The following is a 22938-nucleotide window of genomic DNA, read 5'->3' on the forward strand; positions in this document are numbered from 1 at the left end:
GTACAGAGCTTCAGGTTTCGTGTCATGTTTTGCCTTTTTTAATTTGCCTTCCAGTTTAATAAGATATATGCATGCCAGAGCTAGGCTGGAGTGTGCACATGATGATCGGCCAATGAAGATCTTCCTGCCTTCCTTGTGTAAGAGCACTGAGAGGTCCCACCTTTGCTGTCTGAATCCTGATTTTAAGGCTAATGATAAACCCCTGTATCTTTAGAACCTTTCTCAGCCGGGGGTTGCGAGGGCACACCAGCTCAAATCCAGCTCTTCAGTTTTCTTAAAATGAACCTAATTACAAAATACAGAAGTTCTGTACTAATACTAAAATTTAGACAAGTGGAAGGAGGCATGGTAGAGCTGCATTTATCTCACTTCACAAAACCAGACAAGAAAGTATAATGTAAGTAAAAGATTAAAAATTCTCTAGCCAATCTTAAGAATTTTCTTGGCAATACAAAATATGCAGAATACTTCAGGTTGTACAGTGATCCCCCCCATTTCTTAACATTCTGCAGTACTCATTCATACTAGGGAGCTACTGTATGTGTGTGCATAGTGGTAGCATCACAAATGGTGTAAGTATCTTTTCATGTTACATGTGTTCAGTGAGGAAAACAAAGAAAGGACAGGGTTGATGCCCTTCTTTACGTTCTCTTGAGTAGCAGGAAGCAAACTTTCTTCCATTGCAATGGTTTCAACACAATTCAAGGTTTCTTTCTTGGATGATCTGGCAACACCAAAGATCTGGAAATTAGGTTCTCTGCAGTGATTCACATCGAACTGCTTCTCTCCCTTCTGGCCTGCCTGCACTGTCCTTCTGATGTTAGAGCAGGAGTGTCGTTACTCCAGCCTTGTTCCCTGGGAGCGGGCAGTGTGCGCAGGTGTATGTCCCTTTGTGTATGTATCTGCACAAAGTATTATCACAGCTTGCAAGGCTAATTTTAGGCCTCTGAACTCGGGTATTAACTGATGGTGTAAGTGTTTATATTGAATCTAACGATGTTAGTGTTTTGGGGATTTTTTTTTTAAAATGACTTTAAGTAGTGTTGATAGAAAATAAAACTTAAAACCTCTTGTGATATTTAGTCCCAGGAAAAGAATTTCATCATTTCATTGCCTTATATAATGGGTTGTTTTTACTGCATTAAGTAAAACTACTTCTGTATTTGTCAGAGTACACTTGCAGCATGTGATTTTAACTGTGGCACATGCACAATCCCTTTCAAGGTGAAACCCCATGAATGTTGACTGTATAAAGTTACTTAGAAGCCTTTAGTCGCTGGAAAATAGTAAATAAAAACAAACGCACAGATTGAGACAGTTGGCATATATGCTACTACTATAACATAAGCAAGCATAAAATCCCATTGCATTCTCTCTCTGCCATTGTGTGCCTTCCTGTGGGCTGTTGTCATTTTCCCCCTGTGTGAATGTACCGTCATGCCTCTCCTTTCCATTCCAGCTCCTGCCTTGATGCCCAGCTGCTGGGGTTTCTTACTGGTTGGGTTCTTTGTCCTCACTCTTACTCAGAAGGAAGACAGCTTTCTGTATTGTTCCATGTGGGAACTGAAGTGCCTGGTCTTGGTCAGTTTATTTGTGGAACAAGCAACAAAACAGAAGTTACTTGCCCTCTTGGTCCTAGAATGAGAGTAGGCCAAATCAAAGACTAAAGAAGGATAAATTCTAGTTTTTAAGACAACAAATACATCAGTGCTCGTTCCCCACATAGTAGTTTAAAGTCAAGAATTTTGTGAACCACTAAAATCTGTTGGAGACTTACCCAGTTTTAATTATGGGTGTCAAGTAGAAGAGCATACAGTAGAAACAACTCCTCCAAAAACATGCATGCCTCTGGTACTAATTTTAGCAATGGAAGGAGTTGTGTTTTAAAAACAGCATAATCAAGGAAATGTCTTCGTATTCCTGAGTTGTCCGTAACAATTAATGGGTAGGTGACTTGAGCTGTCAACTTCTCTTGAAATTCAGAGCAAAAGAGCTGATTGCTGTTTCATATTCTGAGTGCATAGACATGGGAAGGTTAGTATCGAGCATTTGTGGTTTAGGATTTAGTATTCATTTTTAAGCTTGCTAGTGGAAACAGTAGTCTCCTGGTTTCTGTATGTTACTTGAAAAAAACAAGCCAAACAAAACCCAGTCTGCTGAAATGGTGCTCCCTGCTTCTGTTTAACCCTTCTTAATGAAGAGAAAGTAATATGCTAGCACATCGATACTAATACACAAAGGTGTTTGTACAAGCCAACTGCCTTTCCTCTTGGCAAACTGTTTATTTTAGTGGAAAAAGTGATTTGCTTGGTTTCAAAGATGAATTGGGGAGTAATTCGATAAGTGAGGAAAGACCAGAAATTTCAGCTTTGATTATGGTAATTTAAAACGAGCAAAAGCCACAAGCTGTTTCTTCCTGTTCTTTTTTTATCAGCAGATACACTGTAATTCTTATGCGTGATTACCTAGGAAATGGTCCAGAAATTGGTAATTTGGTAAAAATTAGATTTTTGGTATCCATGCGCTGACTTTGGGTGGGAATCAGACCTTGATGTTCAGACCTCAGAGTCTGGAAATGTAGGATGTCGAGACCTACCTGGAAGTTCAGAACAGTAAATACCAGAGTGAATTTTTGCTGCCGGAGAAGCTCACCGGAGTGTCCTCGGGTGCGGTGCTGGGGTGGCAGGGGCCACCCCCCCCTGGCCACCGACAGCCCAAGGAGCTGCAGCTCTGGGGATACTGGTGCCTCCAGACTGGGCGATGCAGCCGCAGGGGAACTGTCCCACCGTGGGGCGGTGGGCGACCGCCACATTCGCTGGAGGAACCCTCCAGGTGCCACCGGCACGGGCCCGGCAGCTCGCCGCGGGGATTAGCCTCTATCCACGTGGCTTTCTGTCATGGCCGTATCTGACCGGCGCCGACGCCACCTCCGCGGCTCCGGAGCCCGTCGTCGTCAGCAGGCTTGTAGGCAGAGCTGCGGCCGGCCCGAGGCCCCGGGGGCAGCCGTTTGCCGCAGGGTGCCAGAGGCCGGCCCGGAGCCCCCGCGTCGAGGCGGCCTGGCATGGACCGCGGCGGCGCCCACGGGTGTCGCAGGGCCTCGGCGGAGTTCGCCGAGCAACACAGATAAACTCATGGCGAGGGATTAACGCTGCGAGCGGCCCGCGTGAGCCCGTCCGAAATGTCACCAGAGCAGTCCGGCCTGGCTCCAGAAGCCAGCGGGCGGCGGGCTCGCTCCGAACGGGGGCAAAACGATGAGCTCCGCTCCGCGCCCTGCCACCACCGCGGCCCCTGCCGAGGCCCGCGCTGGGAGCTGCCGCTTTTCTGCCGCTTTTCCTCGGAGCTGCAGGGCCGGCTGTAGGAGTACCCGACCGGGGGGATGTGGGGGGCGGCCCCGGCTCCCTGTTCGTTTCCCCGCAGAAACTTGAAAATCCCCCAAAAGCGCTCTGAAGCCACAGCTCCGGTGGGGAGAGTGCAAGGGGAGAAAATAGCAATAAAAGCGTCGACAGCCGACTGCAGTGCTGTTGGGCCTCTAGGTAAATTGGCAGCTGTTAATCAAAGTGTTAATTACAGAAAGAAACCATTAAGAGCGTGTTCGTTTTAGCTTGTTTTCCTAGGTGCGCTCATCCGTGTAATTTATAAATCAGAGGGCAGATATATTCCTTGTTACGGCTCTGCGGATGGCTGGCTGCGGGCAGGATGGTCTGTGCCGTTATATCTTGGCTGTGGAGGAAACGGAAAACGCAGGCGCAGCCTGGATGTGTCAAGTGCAGTTGTGTTTTTATTTAAAAGGTTAAACTTGCACAAACATTTTAGGTAGTGCATCCTAATTACAGCATTGCTCCATTCTTTCAAAGTGAAATGTGAAAGGGCTGGCTTATTTAATTTGAAAGACATTATTGTGCAAGCACGGTAGGTTCGTGCCCTCGTTTGACTATATTAGTTATTTCTCTGAGACTTTGCTGTGCTAATGCTGCAGTAAAATTTTAATTAGTGTATCGTTAACGTGGTCAGTGGTTTTAAACATGAAAACGGTTGTTTCACACCAATTTTGATTGACTAGTGTTAATGAAATAAGCTATAGTGATCCTTTTTTATAATTGAAAAATGACTAATGCCTAAAAATGTTAAATCAGGGTAAGATAATGTAAGGATCTGACTTAAAACAAGAAACTAAATTATTTATTCTCTGTTTTCCATTGGTGTTGCAAATTGAGTATTTATGTTCCAAGAGATTTCAAAATTTAGAAAGTTATTTGGCTGTTGAAACATCTTTTAAATATACTGCAATTCACCCTACCACAAGTTTGCTTCCCATCTTCCTTTTCCATCTTGAAAAAGTTAAAAATTTTGTGTTTAAACCTCAGAACAGAAAATGGGGTGTTAGCCACGCGGGCAGAACCCCAGCCTGGATCCCTCATACCGTTCGCATTTCTCTGCAAGGTTTACCTGCAAGCGGATGCTGCCCATAAGTATAGAGCCTCAGTGACACTTTTGTCCCGTTTGCCTTAGGGAAGCGGATGAGTTGTCGCGTCCATAGGGTGTGCGTGGTCGGTGCTGTACACCGGGAGAGAGGTGAGAGATGGGTAACGACAGAGATAGCGACAGAGATAGCGGCGGGAGCTTCCTTCTCAGCTCCATCGGTCAGCGTTGCCTCGTCTCCGCTGTGAAGCAGCAACACCTCGGAGAGAGGAGGGGCTGTTGTAGTTGGCTAGTTCTAAGTAGCCATGTACATGTGGGTTGTTTTTTTGTTTTTTTTTAATATCTTACAAAGTTTTCATGTCGTGTGGCAGTGGATGTCACTAGTTAGTCATGCAGTATGTAAGAGAAATATTTGTGCTCGATGTCTTTTTATCGTGTAGTTTCTTAATGACAAAATCAAAGAATGTGATTTACTTAGCTGTCACAGCTATTTTTGTGTATATCCTGTGATATTTTCTCTTATTCCCCTGCTCAAAACAAAGTCAATTTACTCTTCTTGATCTCTTTCACAAGGAGAGCTTTCCATTTCAAGGCGCTTTTTTTTTTTTTTTTTTTTTTTTTCCTCCCACCTCCAGAACTTTATCAGTTAGCCTGTAACCCCTTTTGTGTTTTGGCTCACTAACAGCTTTTAAGCAAGTTTTCAATGTCAGCATATTTTTTTGTAGCAGAGCTGAGTCTGACAGTCAACGTACAACGATTAAAGTTTGCTACATGTAAAGAAATAGCTACAGGGGAAAACATTAAAATTCCTGATTGTGGTGTGAATAGAAGCATTAGCAAGATGAAACCTAGACAGGCATTTGGATATGTGAACTCATCTGAACACATTACACAATATTATAATATTATGTGATAAGGTCTTGTAAGGAGTGTTGTTAATGCTGAAGGGAAAGAACATGGTGTTAAAGGTGTAAACCTGGTTTCTGGGTAGAAAATGAGCAGAGAGAGAAAATCAGAAATCAGGTGGTGGTTCTTCCTTTAATTCTCTATTCCTGTGCTCTCAACACACAGTCCTTTATTAAACTTCTGTTTACTCAACTTTTTATTAAACTTCAGAATAATGGTTTTTTTATTATTATTATTAATTTGCTTTACACTTGTTTTGAAAAACTGAAGCTTTTCTTTAATATCATTCAGGGTAAGCATATATGAGCCAACAGTTTCCGGCTGTATTTTTGAGGAAGCTGACCCGTATTGCATCTTGGCATGCTGCTGTTCTGTACTGGTTACCTTTGCCTGTTTGATGCTTTTGTTTATTATCACTGTGGCTTTTCTGAAGTTTATTCCCAATAACATATTTTTTTTTTTTAATAGCAAGAGAATTATTTATTCAATACCTGCTTTTTAATCAGACAGTGCAGGTATTGTCATGTCATCAACAGGCTACACAGAGATTAGTGCTCATAATGTGGACATTATAATCTCTCCATGGCCCGATTACCATCTAAGACACTCTAGTGTCCTTCTGTAATAACTTTGCAATGTCTATATTCCAGCGTTTGACAGATTTACAAGACAGCTACTGACTGAAAGGGCCAGGGCCAGTTCCCAGGAGAGAAATCTGTCCTTTCTGCCACCTCTTGGCAAGTTGGTTGGGAAAGCGTACCAGAAGTTTGATCTTGGATTTTATGCCAGAGCCTTTTTGAGATGTTAAAGCCCTTGTGTTTGGGTTTACCTGAGCAAGGAGGGGGATGAAGAAGGATGGGGAAAACAACCTTCTCAGGGTGATGAAGGGGGACCTCCCAACAGTCTCCCTGGCTTCATTTTGCTTGTGGTTCTGCTCCATGAATAATTTGATGTCCTGCCTCTATCAGTTTTCCCACGTTGCTCTTGAGGGTTTTACTGGTCTCCATGGGACTCTGAATAGCTGAAACAAACCTGACGGGAGCGTCCCTAATTCCAGTTTGCCACTGCACGACACAGTAAAACCCTAGTCTGTCCGCAGGCTTGGGATGGCAGTATGTATTGGCTGATGCTTCAAAGGTTATTTTACATCTCTCGGGGGCAAACCCTGTGTATTTTAAAGAGGAATTTTAAATCCTGTAGAAATTGATTACAGAACTCGTGTGCGCTGAATACAAGGGGTTTTGAAAGGATTAGTAACAAATACGGAAAAATGGAAAAACTAGCTTTAGTAATGTACAGACAGTTGTTGAGAGGCAGCAGTGGAGAAAGGGATGTATTGGAAGGTTATTTATTTAAAAACATTTTAGCGTTGCTATTTTTTGCTATGTTCTTAATAACCGTTTGCAATCTGTTCCTTGCTCTCGTCTCTGTGGTAGTAATCTTGGAGATCAGGGGAGGTGTGCTGGGTTTGGGGCTGTTTTGCAGCACTTATCATAGTGGAGATGGCCATTCCTGCCCAGTTAGTGTTGTGCTATTAGAGAATTACAAGACCATCCTGGCTACGCTGTAGTTGTACCATTTTTAAGAGCGTCATTTAAATACCCTAAATTATAGTCACAGGATCGTCTTGTTTTTGAAATATGGTTTTAAAGTATTGAAGCTGGCATTCAGAATCTTATTAGTGAAAATTATCTTCTTCCACTCCTCCTTCTGTTTTCTTCAATGGCAGCAAGAAAACTGTGACCCTGCTTATGCAGAATTTCACGCTCCTTTATCTAATGCATTCTGCACAGTGATCACTTGAGTGGATTTCAGTTCTCAAAAGTAAATCTCTAGAAAAATTATAAACATATGTATTTAGAAATCAGAAGTCGAGTAATTGGTTTTACAGTTTTAGAAGTAGCCAGTGCTTCTCTGTAACTACTGTAATGAAATGAACAAAATAATAGCTAACGTTTGTGTTCTGTTTCTGTTCAAAGGGTGTGGTTAACTAACTAACTGTCATAACACCTCTTGGGAGTTGAGTAAATAATTTGCAAATATCTAAATTTAAATGTTGGGAAACTTCAGAGGGTTGAAGTGGCACACCTAATGCGACGCAGTGAGGCTGGGGAAGACAAAAGCCAGAATACTTCTCAGAGGATGTTTTCCAATTCCCGACTTTGTTCGTGTTTCCTATGCTAAGTGCTCTGGTAAACCTGCTTTTAAAAACAAACCAAAGTGAAAGCTGAGCTAAAATCTGTCAGTCTAGGATGTCTGGAGTGGTAGGAAGTAGGTTACATGAAACTTTCAGTTAAAGTAGCTGTTACAAACACATCATTCAAAACAATCAGTGGCTTTTGGTTGCATTGAAGCGTGGATTTCATGAGGAAGATTAGTTAATTGTGCTGGACCATCATAAACATTCAGATATGTTTTATTTACATGTCTTAAATCAGTGTGAATTACTATGGAGGGATTTTGGAACCGGAATGATACCCTGAAACATGAATATTTGTATATGAGAGCTTTGGGTTCTAAATTGAGCATTTGTAACCAAAGTGTATCTTAAAAAAAAAGAAAAGTGTTCTCTAATTATGATTTTTCGTAAGAAATCAGTGCACCCAAGTTAAAGCATAGCCAGATTTTATATGCTTTTTAGGGAGACTTGTAGTGTGTGTTTTGGAGGTGATTGACAAGGGAATGGTGCAGTAATTTGTACCTGGAACAATGGGATGCCCTGACGAGCAGTGCTGGACAGCAGAGTGGGAAGTAAATGCATCAATGCTGCAGTTAAACAAAGATGCTGAAAACAGATGACACGTAAAACTTAGTGGTGATACAGTCCTCATTTGAGAAGTAAAAACATCCTAGGAACTGACATACAATGTTGGAGCATACCCAATCAGCAATTCGAAAGGTCTTGATGTATTTGCTTTATTTGTCGGTTGGCTTCAACAAAGGGTTTTCTCAGAGGAAGATAATTTTCTGAGTTCTTGTGGGAGAGTGTAGATGTTTCATGGCACTTACCAAGCTGAAGCCTCCACAAATTGCTTTAATATGAAAGAACATTTTAAAGGGAATTTTAAAAATTGCTGATCTCTGTAGTTAGGTTTTGCTCTGTAATGTGTGGCTCCAACTTGAATTCTATCTTTTGGCTCTAAGAAGGTGATTTTATCTTCTTGGGCATTAACCATCTCAATGTAAACATAACACTGTCTTTGGACAACGCTGTAGGATGTATGTGGTGAAGGTGTAATGTAAAAACATATAAACCAGCATGTTTTAAATCTCTGCTAAGCAAAACAAACCTGTTAACATATCAAATCGTGGAGGTAAACTGTGGGTTTTAAAATATACTCTTCAAAACTGGCTAGGTATTGCATCTTAATGGATTTTTGAGAAGAGACACATTTTAAGTAAAGTTTTATCCTTGTAGCTCAGCTGCCTCTTCATATGGTGGTATCTACACAGGCAATAGAAACATTCTGTCCTGCAATTGTGCTGAATGTTTTTAAAGTGAGGAAGCGCAGGACATAAGGTTGCTAACTTGGCCATAGTCTGTATAAAAGATAGTATATAAAACTATTTCTCAGGTAAATAGTTTATACCTATTACTAATTATTTATATTATGGACGAACTCTGATCAAGATAAGGAAGACCATTGTGGTAAGTGATGTAAGTACATAAACCAATGTAATGTTTATGTATGTGCCACCCTCACTTGCATTTTGTATGCTGCAATATAAATTATATACTTCCTTTCCTTTTTTTCTTTCTCTTCTGCTGAAGTTATTTTTCTGTGAATGGAGTGCCATAAGCATACATGAGTATCAGTCAGATTCTCTTCGTGGTTTTGCTAACACTGAGTGATAAACAATAATATCAGCTGCCAGTTGCAAAGCAATGTTTTTTTTTTTATGAAATAGTAAGAAGAATTCTCTCTAGAGACTTGACAGATTGTACTAGTGCCAATCAAGCCTTGGCAGTCTGTCATACTGATAGCTTGGACTCCATAAATATTCTTTTCTGTAACTTTCTTGCTGGAGTGAAAAATAGAACTTTGTTTAGATGCTGTCTGTTCAGCTAAGAGTGTAAGTTTAAACACCACACAATGGAAGGTGGAGTGACCTCATCCTGATTTACAGTGCAAACAGAACTGATGGGATGATTAAAGGGACATCAGTGGAAGATTAAGGCAGAATCCTTGGTATCTAGGCCCCGTGATTAGAGTGGGATAATGAAGCATCAATAAGTGAGTGAGCAGCAGATCAAGATCCCGCACAGGCGATTGCTCCCAAGCAGCTGCACCCTGCCATGGTGGCATCAAAAGAAGAGTAATTTGCTTGCTATGCCCGTGATTGTTTTAGCTCCTGAGTTTCCCCTGCAAAATCCTGATGGATCTAATTTTTATCTTTTTTTTCTTTTTTCTTTGTCATGGTGAGGTCAGAGTGATGGTGGATCAGAGCCCAATAGAGGCATTTGGGGCAGAGCTGCAAAAGGGATTTTAATTGGTTGCTGACTAAAATCTGGAGCTGTGGTGAGGTGCCCTTCCGTAGCAGTGTCCCAGTCTGTGCTCTCCTGTCATGTCATGGATCTGATCCTTCTAGAGCAATTAGAAGATCAAGTAAATGAGGTCTGCACAATTCCTCTAGAAATGTAATAGTCATACTCTCAGAAAATAAATTTTATTCTCAGGTAAAAGATGTTTGTTTTAAGATGGCAGTACTAAATAATTTCTCAAATGACAAGTCAAACAGTAGCTCAGTATGATGGAAAAAAAGATAAGTTTGCTTTAAGTTGCACTTTTATCATGCTTATACTTTAGGTGTGACAGATAAATGGGATAGTAATTACTTAACATAAAGTTACCTTTATGCTTTGTTTCAATATACACATTTAATTCTATAGTCTAAATGATACTCTTACACCTAGGCTAACCTATGTTAAAACTGTCTTTCTGAATGTTAACTGAAGTTGCAACACGCTTCACTGAACTAAACTTGTGTGTGTTTGAATGAGTGTGCATCATTTTTTATGATGGCTCTGCTAGCACCGACACAGGTCAGTTTGACTTTTTGCCCCGTACTTAAGAAGTCAGTATAAAAAATGGGTTTATGAAATTTGATCTGTACATCTTGTATTTGCTGCCCAAAGCTATTAATTGGTGCCCAGAGACAATGAACAGCAGCAAAAAACACTTCCTAGATTTTGGGAACTAGACCTGGGAGGAACATTTTGAAAAATTTTAAAGGTATTGTTACTCTTAATTGTTTTTCTTGTTAAGCGTAGAGCAAAGAAAGTAGCATTTTATGACAAGCACAATATTTTTCTCTGTAAAAGGGTATCTTCTTTTATTTTAATGTAGAAATAAAGTTATAGATCACAGTACGTCTAAGTGTTTACCCATTGGAAGAATAAGAAGTAGTGGCAAAACATGATGAGAAGCTCTTTCCTCCCCCTGCCTCCCCCCCCTTTTTCTTTCTCTTCCAGGTTACTTTTGTCAGAAATTAATACATGTTTAGTAGGAAATATACAATGGAAAATAAGATTTTAAACCCAAGAAAACTGACAGCCAGACTAAGGGCCAAGTGAAGCTGTTTAATAATGTTGGTGTTTTATTTCATTTATTAAAAGCTTTTGAAGAGATTTAAGTTTTCAAAATCCATTTTTATCTGGAAGTCCTGTATGCTTGGCAGTATGCATATATCATTCTTGCTCAGCTGTAAGTCCAGTAGCACACAAACTTATCACCACATTTTTCCAAACTGTTAGTTAACAGATAGCCCTATCACCGAGCAGAGACAGCCTTTACTGGGATGCCATCTTTTTTCACAGCTTTCAAACTCTCTGTACAGCCCTTCTCCTTAGGGTCACAAATATGTTATATAAATGCCAAGATAGTTAGGGGAGGATCTTCTCTGTTAAGGTTTAGTGTTGAATGCAGCTTTCATTTTAGGGCAGATTCTACCCAGTGCTGTGGGATCAAGGAAGACTTTCAGGTTCTTTGTCCAAAGCCCAAACTTGCACATTTCTGATAGTTAAAAACCAGCCCTCACGCTTCCCCAAATCCTCGTCACAAATTTTAGAGTTTAGAACCATGTTATACAGGCGCAGTATTCAAAATATCACTTTGATGTGTTGTAAAAGCAATCATGACATTAAAAAAATTGTTTTTGTTTCAATAGTTATGTGAAGGGAGGGGATGCGAGTGCTAACTTTTAAAATTTGAAAACTGAACACCTGGAGATAATTATATTTTTAAATGTTTTCAGTCTGAGTCAGAGTTAATGGCAAATGGGAACTGTATTAGATTGGCAGATGATTAGTAGAATTTATCATTATAATGTGCTTAGCATTAGGCATGGTGGTCCTTATTATTCAGTGACAGTTTGTATAGTAATTTTTCCATTAAAAGACTATGTCAGTCTGTCAATAAATACATTCATTAGATCAGGTATGCCATGCTTAAAACATGTCTGGTTTCAAAAATAATACTATCTTTCTCCAATAAGACAAGACATCAGTAGTATTCAGATGGTTTACAAAACAGATCTCAAGCAGATTTCACTTAAAAACATGAATTTTACAAAAAGACTGAAATGTTAAATATAAGCAAATCCTACTAGCAGCCCTACATCTACTTAGACGTAAGTCAACATGAAACAGGTCCAGGCAGGTTATGAAAAAATTACCTGAAAAGTCTTCTCATTTTGTTAATAAACTGCACAAGTCATGGTTACATATGGAAGGAGTGAGTGAAGGTTTCACATATTTACAAAGTTATGTCTTTCAGAAATTGTCCCAAAATTCTTGAAAAAGTTCCTTTGGCTTTTTTTTGTGTGTGTGCCTGTGTGTGTGTTCAAAATTATACATCTGTCTCTTAGGTCTATTTTTTTTTTTATTATCAGCAGTTTAAAACACTTTCTTTTTATATTAACTCACTTGTTTGAGACTGGTGCTATGAAACATTCATGCAAATAGTAGCCAATAACATCAGTTTATTACGAGAACAGTATCATTATCAGTTAAAGTTAATATTTTGTCTAGTTTATTCCTAATGATGAGACACAAGGAGGTACTCGATCTTATTCTAGTTCCTTTCTCTTCTCATCTGCCAGGTTTCTCCAAGGAAGTAACACTCTCTTTTCTTTTAAAAAAATATTAAAAAAATCAAAACAAACTCCCAAAGATTGCATTAGTCACCCACTGGTTTATTGGAGATTATTTGTAACTGTGATAAGAACTTGGACTTTGAATTTTCTAAATATACAGGAGGTGGAAGAGTATTGAGCCATTTTTCTCATTATCTCACAGAGTAATCTCACAGGGTGTAGCATTGCTGAACTAATGGCCCTCAAATAGTAACTTATCGGAGCTGCTCAGGGATTCTTGCCATTGCTATAAAAAGACATTTGGCAATAAGCAGTATGTCATATTAGAAGCACAGCCATTTATTAGAACATAGATATGCCAACATACTTCACTACAAACTCTTCAATGGCATCTGGTTCTAGAAAACTAAGTAGATGATTTTGAACATCACAGATAACTAGTTGCTCTAAATACTATAATTTTAAAGCAGTTGTTTAAGATGGGTGATAAATTGTGGCATTTGTTACATATTTCTGTTGAGCATTTCACCTGACCTCTCAGAGCTTTTTGGTGAATACTAATTAAGTGACGACTCTCTTGCAGAAGGTTTGTTAGGTGATTTGCACCCATTTTAATCAGTTAAGCAGAGAAACACATGTCACTTGGCTCAGTCTCAGAGATAATTATTGACTGGACTTTCCTAGACTAAGGTCTATGCATTGGGTTTGGGGGGGGTTGGGTTTTTTTTTTTGTGCGTGTGTGTTTTTTTTCTCCTGAGCTAATGAACGTATTTGAAATGCTGCTTCCCCACCCTTGTAAGAAAGTAGCTTGCCAGATGTTAGACTCCTATGTCTTCCTCTTGCACTGCTGGAGCGGCTTAACTTTTTGCCCCTGGTTATTGCTGTTGCACTCTCTTACAGTCTTTCTGGCAGGAGCCGTGCAGCGGGTGATGTGCCTGACCACACTGGTGCTGGGTTGGTGCTGTCTTGTTGATGGCTTCCAGCTACGAATGGAGTCCTCGTTGGTCATCATCCGAGTGGCATATGACTGCTGTATTTAGGATTGGGGGGAAAATAGGTCGTATAAGCAGAACACAGATGTATTAATTTACATTTTCCAGAGCATTATGGACTTCCATACAGGTTGCACTGGACTTGACTTTCACTCTTGGCTGTAGTTGTAACTTAATGAGTAGCCTGCTTCTTTCACAGCTTAATTAAACTTAAGTCAAAATTTGTAAACTGATCCTGGGATTGATTAGTGGTGGATTTGGGGACCTTTAACAATGCTTGACTGAGAAAGAGGTGTTACCACTGCCAAAGAGAAAGGTGCCTTTCCACCCCCTTGGTGGACCTGTTAATTCTTGGTTCTCTCTTAGATCTGTGGTTTGCATATGCTTGATTGCCAGGCATGCCTCTTAAGCAGGTGTTGATTACCCAGGTCATCGAGGAATCACAGGTGTCCCAGTATCAGTCCAGCAAATGGTCAATTAACATGTCCATGTGTAGGCAGAGCTGGGTACTCCTTGAAGCTATCAGGTGTGTTGTGTCTGGGAATTCATTGTTCCAAAGAACTACCTTTATAATATACACCATTTTAACCGAAATGCTGCTAGCAATATATTAATGTTAATGGTTTAATGTTGATTAAATAATTTCTTTTCCAACACATTCATTGATGGAACCTGGCTGCTCTTAATTCAAATGTTCAGATTTTATTTTTTTTTTTTGGAATAATATCTGTTGCTCCTTTTGATGTTGTTCCTAAATAGAAATCCTCCCTAAACTGGTCATACTATGAAAAAAATTAGTAGGGTTAATAAGAGGAAAACAAAACAAAAAAAAGCCACAACAGCCCAAAACCCAATGTAGGTCAATACTTGAGCTGCTGTTCTCAGGGTTGTTCCACACTGAAGTAGACCATACCAAAAGGTTGTCATGGAGTGAAAGTTAAAATGTTGGCTCCGATGTAATTTTGACCGTTAGGGGACATACCTAGAGATAATTGTTATCCTTTGAGGAAATCTGATACTTAAGCTTGCTTGGCCTCAGGATGGGTGTCTCTCTGCTTTGTGTGTCTGAGGTCTAGGTTTGATTCTCACTTTCTTGTTCTTTAAGATGGAGAGAGAGCGGGGAGTGTTATTAAAAGCTAAGCTTTAGTGGCTGAGGAATGTAGCTCCCAAAGTTAAAAGAGATTCCCATAACTGACTGGGGACCCGCAATGAGTGGAGCCTCATGGACTGCAGTGAGGCTTGAATCCTCTGTGCTCTGTGTGTGGCAGGGGACCTCCCAAGCCAGTAAAGGAAAAATGTTAATGGAGTAAATGACAACATGAAATATTTAAGAATTGTTTCTTTATGGGAGCTTAAACCCCCCCCTTTTTTTCCCCCTCCGTTTCAGAAAGAAGACACAGCTCCTCCAGCAAGCCGCCTTTGACTCCTCCCTCCTCTTCAGTATTTTCCCTCATTTCATCTTTCCCTTCAAAAAACAAAGGTAGCAGTGGAAGTGGGAGCAATCGTTCATCCAGTGGAGGTACTAGTGCATCATCATCAAATTCCAAGTTGTTGAAATCACCCAAAGACAAGCTGCAGATCAGCGGAAACAACAGGTTAATGCATTCGGTACAGCATAGCAAAGTTCCCCATGATAAAATGTGAGTATGCTTTTTGACAGAGAATTAAATGTTAATAGTTGCATAGACACTGTTATATCAATAGAATTTCCTTTTGTTTCAGAAGGTTTTTGGTTTAAGAGATAATGACTTTGAACTCCTCCAGATCTTATCTAGCAGCCTAGTCTAAGGTTATAGAAAATACACGACTATGTTGAACAAGAAAAGCTGCGTCTTAAATAACTATAAATAAAGGTCATTTTACTAAGGACTCGTAATTCTTTGATCTAATCTGCATACTTTGCTCATAAGGGAGTTTTAGCTCTGATTCAGGTGATTTTTGACCTGCATGTGTGAGATTGCAGAACTGAGAATATCATTTACTGTCGCAGAATGGGGAATTTCTCACTGGATGTAACAGGCCCATTCCAATTGCTTTGGTGATACACTGTATCTGTGAATCCAAATAACAGTTTCTGAACTCCCTGATGACTTGCTGAAATACTTAAAAGGAAATGGGGAAAAAAGGACAGAAGAGATTATGGACATCGTAAAAGATGTGAAAATTAAAAAAGAATAAGAAAACTGGTAATAAAGGAGGCAGGTCTACATTTGCATTGTGAATAGATCAGAGTTTTGTTGAGTGATAACATATTTTAAGTACTTTTTATGATTTATGACTATAATTTTCAATTCTCCCCCCCCCCTGTTTTTCATAAATAATAGTATGACTCCATCTGTCAAAGTGGAAAAGATTCATCCAAAGATAGATGGTGCCCAACTGAAAGCTGCTGTTGGTCCAACTTGTTCTACTACTGTGAGTTCCTCAATAAAGACTGGCCTTAATTGTCCCTCAATACCAAAGCCACCCTTGCCTTCCCCTGGACAGATACTGAATGGTAAAGGTCTTCTCTCTGTGCCTCCATTTTTGGAAAAGAAACCTGAAGAAAATACAAATAATAGGAAATTTTTACATAAAAGATTGTCAGGTAATTGTTCTTAATTATTACTTGCTGTATTCCTCTTAGGAGTGTATCTATAGAAATACATAAATAGAATATATAAAAATAAGTATCAGAAGTAAATTAAACACTTCTATAACACTGTAACTTGTAATTAGGTATGTTTTATATATTAGAATTTAGATCTATAACTTGACATGCTCTTAAAGATGCAAACAACTTGACATGTAGCTATTGCTTTCGGAAACCATACAGACCTGAGAGGCCTGTCAGTTCTTACAGTTTTAAAGTTATGCTCTTTTACTATCTTCAAAGATTTTCTTTTCCTTCTTTCTATATGGAAGGTCCAAACGTACATAGAAAATGGAACAACTAGCACCTCAAACTCAGAAATGTAAACCCAGTCTGTTCTTCACACTTTTTAAACATGGTAACTTTGAGTGTTAGTAGAATGGTAGAAAAGTTCTTAACACCAAAACCAACACCAAAAAACCACCATTTGTTTGTCACAGTTCATATTGGTGGTGACCTCTAATCCTAACATACAAGATTTACTCCTGCTTTGGGGTCCCTTACAGCTGTAAATTTCTCCATTCTGTTTGTAGACTTGAGATCTGTATTTCAGCACACCATAAAATTGCTGAGAGTGTAGCAGATTTTATATGTACAATTTTATTGTGTATTTTTATTTATACCTTTGCTGGTGTTACATATGAAAACAGTTTCCAGTATGGTTAATTTTTATAATGAAAATAAATGTTAGTATTTCAAAATGTCTTTTGATAACTTTTCAATACTGTGTACCTTTGACAGAGAGAGAATTTGATCCTGATATATACTGTGGTGTCATTGATGTGGAAACCAGGAAACCTTGTACTAGGTCTTTGACATGCAAGGTAGGATATCTTAATCAGAATAAGATTATGTAAAGTTTTAATTTAATTTCCTGAGGAATATGACAGAAAACAGAAAATTACAAACTTTTGCCATCAGTAACTACTGCTGTAAATGGTACCTCTCAAAACATATTGCCCAGAACCAAGAAGGAATTGTTTTCAAAGTTCAGTTAATTATTTATTCAAAACCATATTTCTTAAAGTAACCTGGAGATTTTTATTTTTGTATAAACCCTTTAAACATTGGTGTTGACGTGGGACAGATTATGTTACTCCACATGTAGGTAGTAGGGGGCCAGCGTGTTCTTCTTTGGGGGATAACCTTTGGGTCATAGATCATGAATTTTAAAATTCCTCATAAGCATTTAAAGTATTATTTGTTTATGCAGGATTTAAATAAATCGAGCTCCTCCCCTCTCACACCCTCCCCTTTCCCCCCAGCAGAGTCTGCAGCAGTTACTTAGCAGATTATTTGTGTAAATGCTAGTGCTGCTTGATGTACAACTACAGCCAACTCAGAAATGAGTCTTCTGAAAAAGCCGCAGAGTATGTATGCCTAGAGGTCAAACACTAAATGAAACAATCCATAAAAACTTTCAGTCAGATGAAATGTGTCCTTTGGCCCAAAAATATTGGGGGACAGAGGGGTATCACTTTGTGATAGAGGATCACTTGTGATAGTGATAGAGGAACCAAAAATCCGGATCCCCTGCAATTGTGTAATATTCAGCTACTTTCCTGCAAAGCAGCTAAACTGTCAGTAGGGGAAGCATCTGGTAAATAAACCACCTACAGAACAAAGGTAAGTGAAACTGGTACTAATGACCCAGAGGAACTGAACTTGAACACATTGCCCTTTTGGAATTACAGGGGGGGAGGCAATTGTTTTGCTAATAGAGGACGGAAGAGCTTCAAGATTTTATGAGAGAAGTAGGCAAATCAAAAGTGTAAAAGAGAAAGTAAAAACATTTCTCAGCAATTCCTTGTATTATACCTACTCATAAAAAACTTTTTGGAATTGCTATTTGTGTCTGAATTATGTGATAATAATTTTTACCTACTAAAATAAACCCGATCAAACCTTTTATGCCATATGAAAAAAAGGTATTGTTGTATGTGACTTTAACAGTTCAGAAAAATAACTTCCATCTATTTCACTTTACCTAGAATTTGTGCCATATATACACATATGTATCTTGCTACGTGTAGCATTCGGGACACTCAAAGGACCTTGAGTTCTGTCTGACTCTGGATTCTGCTGGGTTTTTTTTGTTGTTTTTGTTTTTGGTTTTTTTTTTGCATTCCTTAACTAATGTAATCAAATAGGTATTTTCAAGGAATATATTAGTATATAGAAGGAAGCAAAGTATTTTTAGAAATATATTTAATGTGTGCATCAAAAGTCTGATTTTAAACATTTTATTAAATATTTTCATAAGTGAAAGTAAATATTTAGTATTTTTGGTTGTGCGCTAGTTGGCAGTTAAAATACCAATGTAAAAAAGATTTTTCAATTCTAGGCTTAACCTTATAAGAAATTTGGCAGTTTCTTTTTTTTTAAAAGAAATTTGAAAGCAGGCTTTTATTCAATTTCTGGGTTTTTTTTATTTTGTATCAGACAGGGATATAACCATCCACCAACCAATGTTAAAGTTTTTCCAAGTCATTCTTCCATCTGTTTACTAAACCATCAGTGTGATGATTTTCTCTGTTTTAGAGCTCTGGACACATGTTTTGAGTGTTTGATTTCCACAAATCTAATACCCTAGGATTAATGATTTATTCATGGTTTTGCAGACACATTCCTTAACCCAGCGGAGGGCTGTACAGGGTCGAAGAAAACGATTCGATTTGTTACTAGCTGAGCACAAAAGCAAAACCAGGGAAAAGGAACTTCTTCGACATTCGGATCATCATCAGCAGATGCCCCCTCTCAGGGAACCACATCCCTCACCTACTAAAACTTCCCAGGAGCTGCACCAAAATTCTCATGGAGTTACTCTTACAGAATCAAAGCCTTTATTACCTAATAAACCCAAACCTCACCCCCCCAGTCTTCCAAGGTAAGGAAGAATCTGCAGATCTATGGTATGAAATGAATACTGGCAGCTTCATCAGGTGGATTTTGAAAGAACGATATCGATCTGTTGGACTGGGCAGTATTATTGCTCTAGGCCTGGTGACTGCAAGTAGCAATTACATGCTGAGCTGTAACTCCTAGCGAGGAGGGTTTGGTGTTTGAAATAGTAAAAGTCGACTTGCATCACTGAAAGCAGTTCAGCAATGATTGGGCAATGCAGCTTTTCCAGGGGTACCATACCTCCTGTTCTTCCTCTCAGTACATGTGTTATGAGACTATGGGAAATATCGGAAGTCTGTTAATGTAGATTTCCTTCTGTCAGTAATAGTAAGTACTTAAGCTTGTAAATTTTAACTAGACTTAGTTCGATAACACCTTTACTGCTTGCTTTGCCCAGGCCTCCAGGCTGTCCAGCCCAGCACAGTGGAAATGCCCCTAGCGAGTCTCCTTCTGTCCACGAGTCCCCACACCCTCCCTTGCCTGCAGCTGAGCCAGCATCTCGGTTATCCAGTGATGAGGGAGAATGTGACGAAAAAGAAGAGCCTGTTGAAAAACTGGATTGTCATTATTCAGGTCATCATCCTCAACCAGCCGCTGTACGTTTTAAGTAAAAGTTAACCTTGGTCTCTCGCTGGCTCTGAACTTGTAAACAAATTACTTTGGGGGCTTTAAGGGTGGTTTTCTATTGGGTATGTGATTTTTATTTTTTTTCTTAGAACTTAAGAAAATTATTTTGTTGCCTACTAGGCCGTGAAGGTTTAACTGTAGTTGCAAATTAAACGTGCTAAAGAAATATGTTTGGAGCTCACTTCCCCAATCCAATAGAAATCAAAATGCCAAAATACTGAAGGCGAAATTGGCAACTGCTCTAAAGGGCTGCGGTTTTAGAATAAGGACATGTAAACAGTGCCTTTTTGGTGAGATGTTGTTATTGGACCCTGCCCCCCCCTTTTTTACTCAAGGTACCAGTCATCACAGTAAAGGTAGCAGTAATGTGTTGTTCTAATATTTAATTCTTGACAAAAGCTAGTGAGTAACTAAAAGCACAACTTTTATTGCCTAGCCTGTATATCATCTTATCTACTTTTTTTAAAAACCAGACTGAGCAGATAGTTGATAGCTCCTCAGAAGTAGATGTTACATATTTCTGTTATGGTTTTTATACACACACACAAACACACACTACTGTCTTTCCCTGTTTAATCAGAGGGACTGAAGTTTGACTGCTGCTTTTGGGCATACGTATGGGAGTATCAGATGGAAAGAAGATGATCCCAATATACCAAGGCCAAAAATTTAAAATAGTTGTTATACCAGAGAAATAAAAATTCTAATTTATATTTTTTTATCCTTGATTTCAACATCTAAAAGCATATTCATTTAGCAATATTTATTTATAAACAAGTGCATTTTTATTGAGAGAGTTGTTAATGAAAGTAGAAAACACCAATAAAAATCTGTCTTTTCAGTTTTGCACATTTGGTAGTCGGCAAATTGGAAGAGGTTATTACGTGTTTGACAAGCGGTGGAACCATATTCGATGTGCACTTGACTTCATGTTGGAGAAGCATCTTAATTCACAGATGTGGAAGTGAGTAGAAGCAAAAGAGTTCTTATTCTTCTTGGTATTTGTAGAAATACATGAAGCCTGTGGTTCTAGTTAAAGAACAGTAGTTGTGTGTTCAGGTTAATTGGATCACAAGTTGATAGTCTGTGATTTACGGGTTTTGCAACAACTAACAATTTAATAAAATATTTAGTGGCATTAATCAACCTCGAGATACAATCACTTCAATGTAGCATTATTAGGCTGGATATTATTCTGAAGAATGGTAGGTACGTAGGTTTTTATTTGTTTTTCTGTTCACCTGCAGGAAAATTCCTCCAGCATCTAGTAACACAGCATCAATTCGTGCACCACATCGGACAAACTCGACGCCTGCTTCACAGTTCGGTGTCAGTGCAGCAGGTTTCCTCTTACCCACCACGGTTATGTCATCGCCAGCATTGGTATCTCCTTCCTGTGTGTCTCTGAATAATAAATCGGTACCATCACATGGAACGACACTAAATGCCAATCCTGCTACTTTGGGTGCAGTGGATCCTGTCTGCAGTATGCAATCAAGACAAGTGTCTTCATCCCCTTCAACACCTACAGTGCTTTCCTCTGTACCTTCACCTATGCCCAGCAAACCTCAAAAAATGAAATCCAGCAAATCTTTTAAACCTAAGGAATCTTCTGCTGGCAGTGGCACCTGTAACAGTACCGGCAGCGTCAGTAGCAGCAGCGGCTCAGGAAAGAAGCGTAAAAACAGTTCCGCACTGCTAGCACCTTCTCATTCCACAGAGTCCTTCAGAAAAAACTGTGTGGTTAACTCTGGAAACTCTGGGACCTCCTATCATCCATCGGTGACAGCTTCGTCCCACAGCGTTGGCCTCAACTGTATGACTAGCAAAGCTAACTCTGTTAGCCTCAAACATGACCAATCAGGGAGGGGTCCTCCGACTGGAAGCCCTGCAGAATCGATAAAGAGAATGAGTGTGATGATGAACAGCAGCGACTCCACACTCTCCTTGGGGCCGTTTGTTCATCAGTCCAGCGAGCTGACTGTAAATTCACACAGCAGTTTTTCACATTCGCATACTTCCCTTGACAAATTAATAGGAAAGAAAAGAAAGTGCTCACCTGGTTCAAGCAGCATAAACAGCAGCAGCAGCAGCAGCAGCAAATCAAACAAAGTTGCCAAATTGACATCGGTGAACAATGTTCATGCAAAACACACTGGTGCAATCCCAGGGACGCAAGGACTGATGAACAATTCTCTTTTTCATCAGGTATGAAATTTTGTCTCCAACTAAGCCAATATGAACATGCCTCTTCACATGCTTGTATTACATGTGTTCTCTTAATCATTAGCTAGCCAACTCCAGATCTTATTCAAGTAAAAGATAATTCTCTTATTTGTCCACTATTCAGTGTTTTAATAGTACATTTACACAAGATTTTTATAAACTCTCTCATAACGTGTAGCTTTTTTTTTTTTAAAGTAACCTTAAATATGACATTCCAAGTTCCTTAGATGTTGCCTGTGAATTGCTCTCAGATGAAATTCAGTCCTCACACTTTAAAAAAAAATATTTTTAAAAGTAAATCTTGCCAGCCATCCAGGAAACTGAGCTGCATGTCTCAGCCTGACTTCTTGTTTCTGTGTCAGTAATAAACATTCTACAAAGTGGAACATAATGATGCTGATAACAGAACTGTGATACTGTGATAAAATAAGCTTATTATCCCAAGGTGTCATTGGCTAAGTTCGTAGTAATAATGAGATTAAATGTTATAAATAAGATAGAAACCTTTTGAGTCGGTAAAGCAAACAGACTTACTATAAAGGAAGCAGATCTCATGAATATGTAAGATCCCATTTTAAAAATGAGTTTGGGGTTTTGATTTTTTTAAACAAATTGCAGTGGAAAAGTAGTGTATTGGAAGAGAAAGTTCTTGTTAAGTTGGAATAAGAGATAATTTAGAAACTGGTAGCTCAGACTTCTTAATAATACTGTTCAAATTGACTTGAAGGATCATTTGGAGGGGTAAAAATAATTTGATACAGCTGGAGGAGAGTGTAGAAGATGGAATTTTAGAGAGTAGCTTTAGAACTAGATTTTTCAAGACTGAAAACCAAAGAAACTTTTTGTTGCGTCTGGTGCTAATAACCTGAAATCTGTGTACCTGGAGAGTTAGGAGGTCAGTAAGAGGTTTTTCAGAATGGTTTCTTAATCTTCAGTTTCAGCCATAGAGGAAGATTTTCACCATAACGTTTTGTTTACTGTAACAAAAAAAGCGCCTTCAGATGGCTGAATTCATTTGGACTTTTCTCATAGCTACTATTTCAACTATGCAATATAAATAAAGGAGAAATGTAACTTGAGTGAATTAAGGAAGGAAATCGTGTCTGAAACGATTGTAACTTTAAAGAGCTTTAGCTT

At 39.1% G+C, this 22938-nt stretch overlaps 1 protein-coding gene across 7 annotated transcripts in view; it reads left to right on the top strand.

Moving 5' to 3' along the window:
- The window catches only part of ATXN7 (ataxin 7), a 91664-nt gene that overhangs the window by 64376 nt on the left and 4350 nt on the right, over window positions 1-22938 (top strand). For all 7 annotated transcript variants that reach the window (XM_049826090.1, XM_049826094.1, XM_049826088.1 and 4 more), the window contains 7 exons: window positions 14800-15052; window positions 15737-15999; window positions 16786-16868; window positions 18666-18931; window positions 19346-19544; window positions 20418-20539; window positions 20823-21783. In XM_049826090.1, coding sequence (XP_049682047.1) covers window positions 14800-15052; window positions 15737-15999; window positions 16786-16868; window positions 18666-18931; window positions 19346-19544; window positions 20418-20539; window positions 20823-21783 — 2147 coding nt within the window. The remainder of the gene's footprint in view (window positions 1-14799; window positions 15053-15736; window positions 16000-16785; window positions 16869-18665; window positions 18932-19345; window positions 19545-20417; window positions 20540-20822; window positions 21784-22938) is intronic.

This window comes from Accipiter gentilis, chromosome 23, assembly GCF_929443795.1.
Source record: "Accipiter gentilis chromosome 23, bAccGen1.1, whole genome shotgun sequence".
In the NCBI taxonomy this organism is placed as follows: Eukaryota; Metazoa; Chordata; class Aves; order Accipitriformes; family Accipitridae; genus Astur; species Astur gentilis.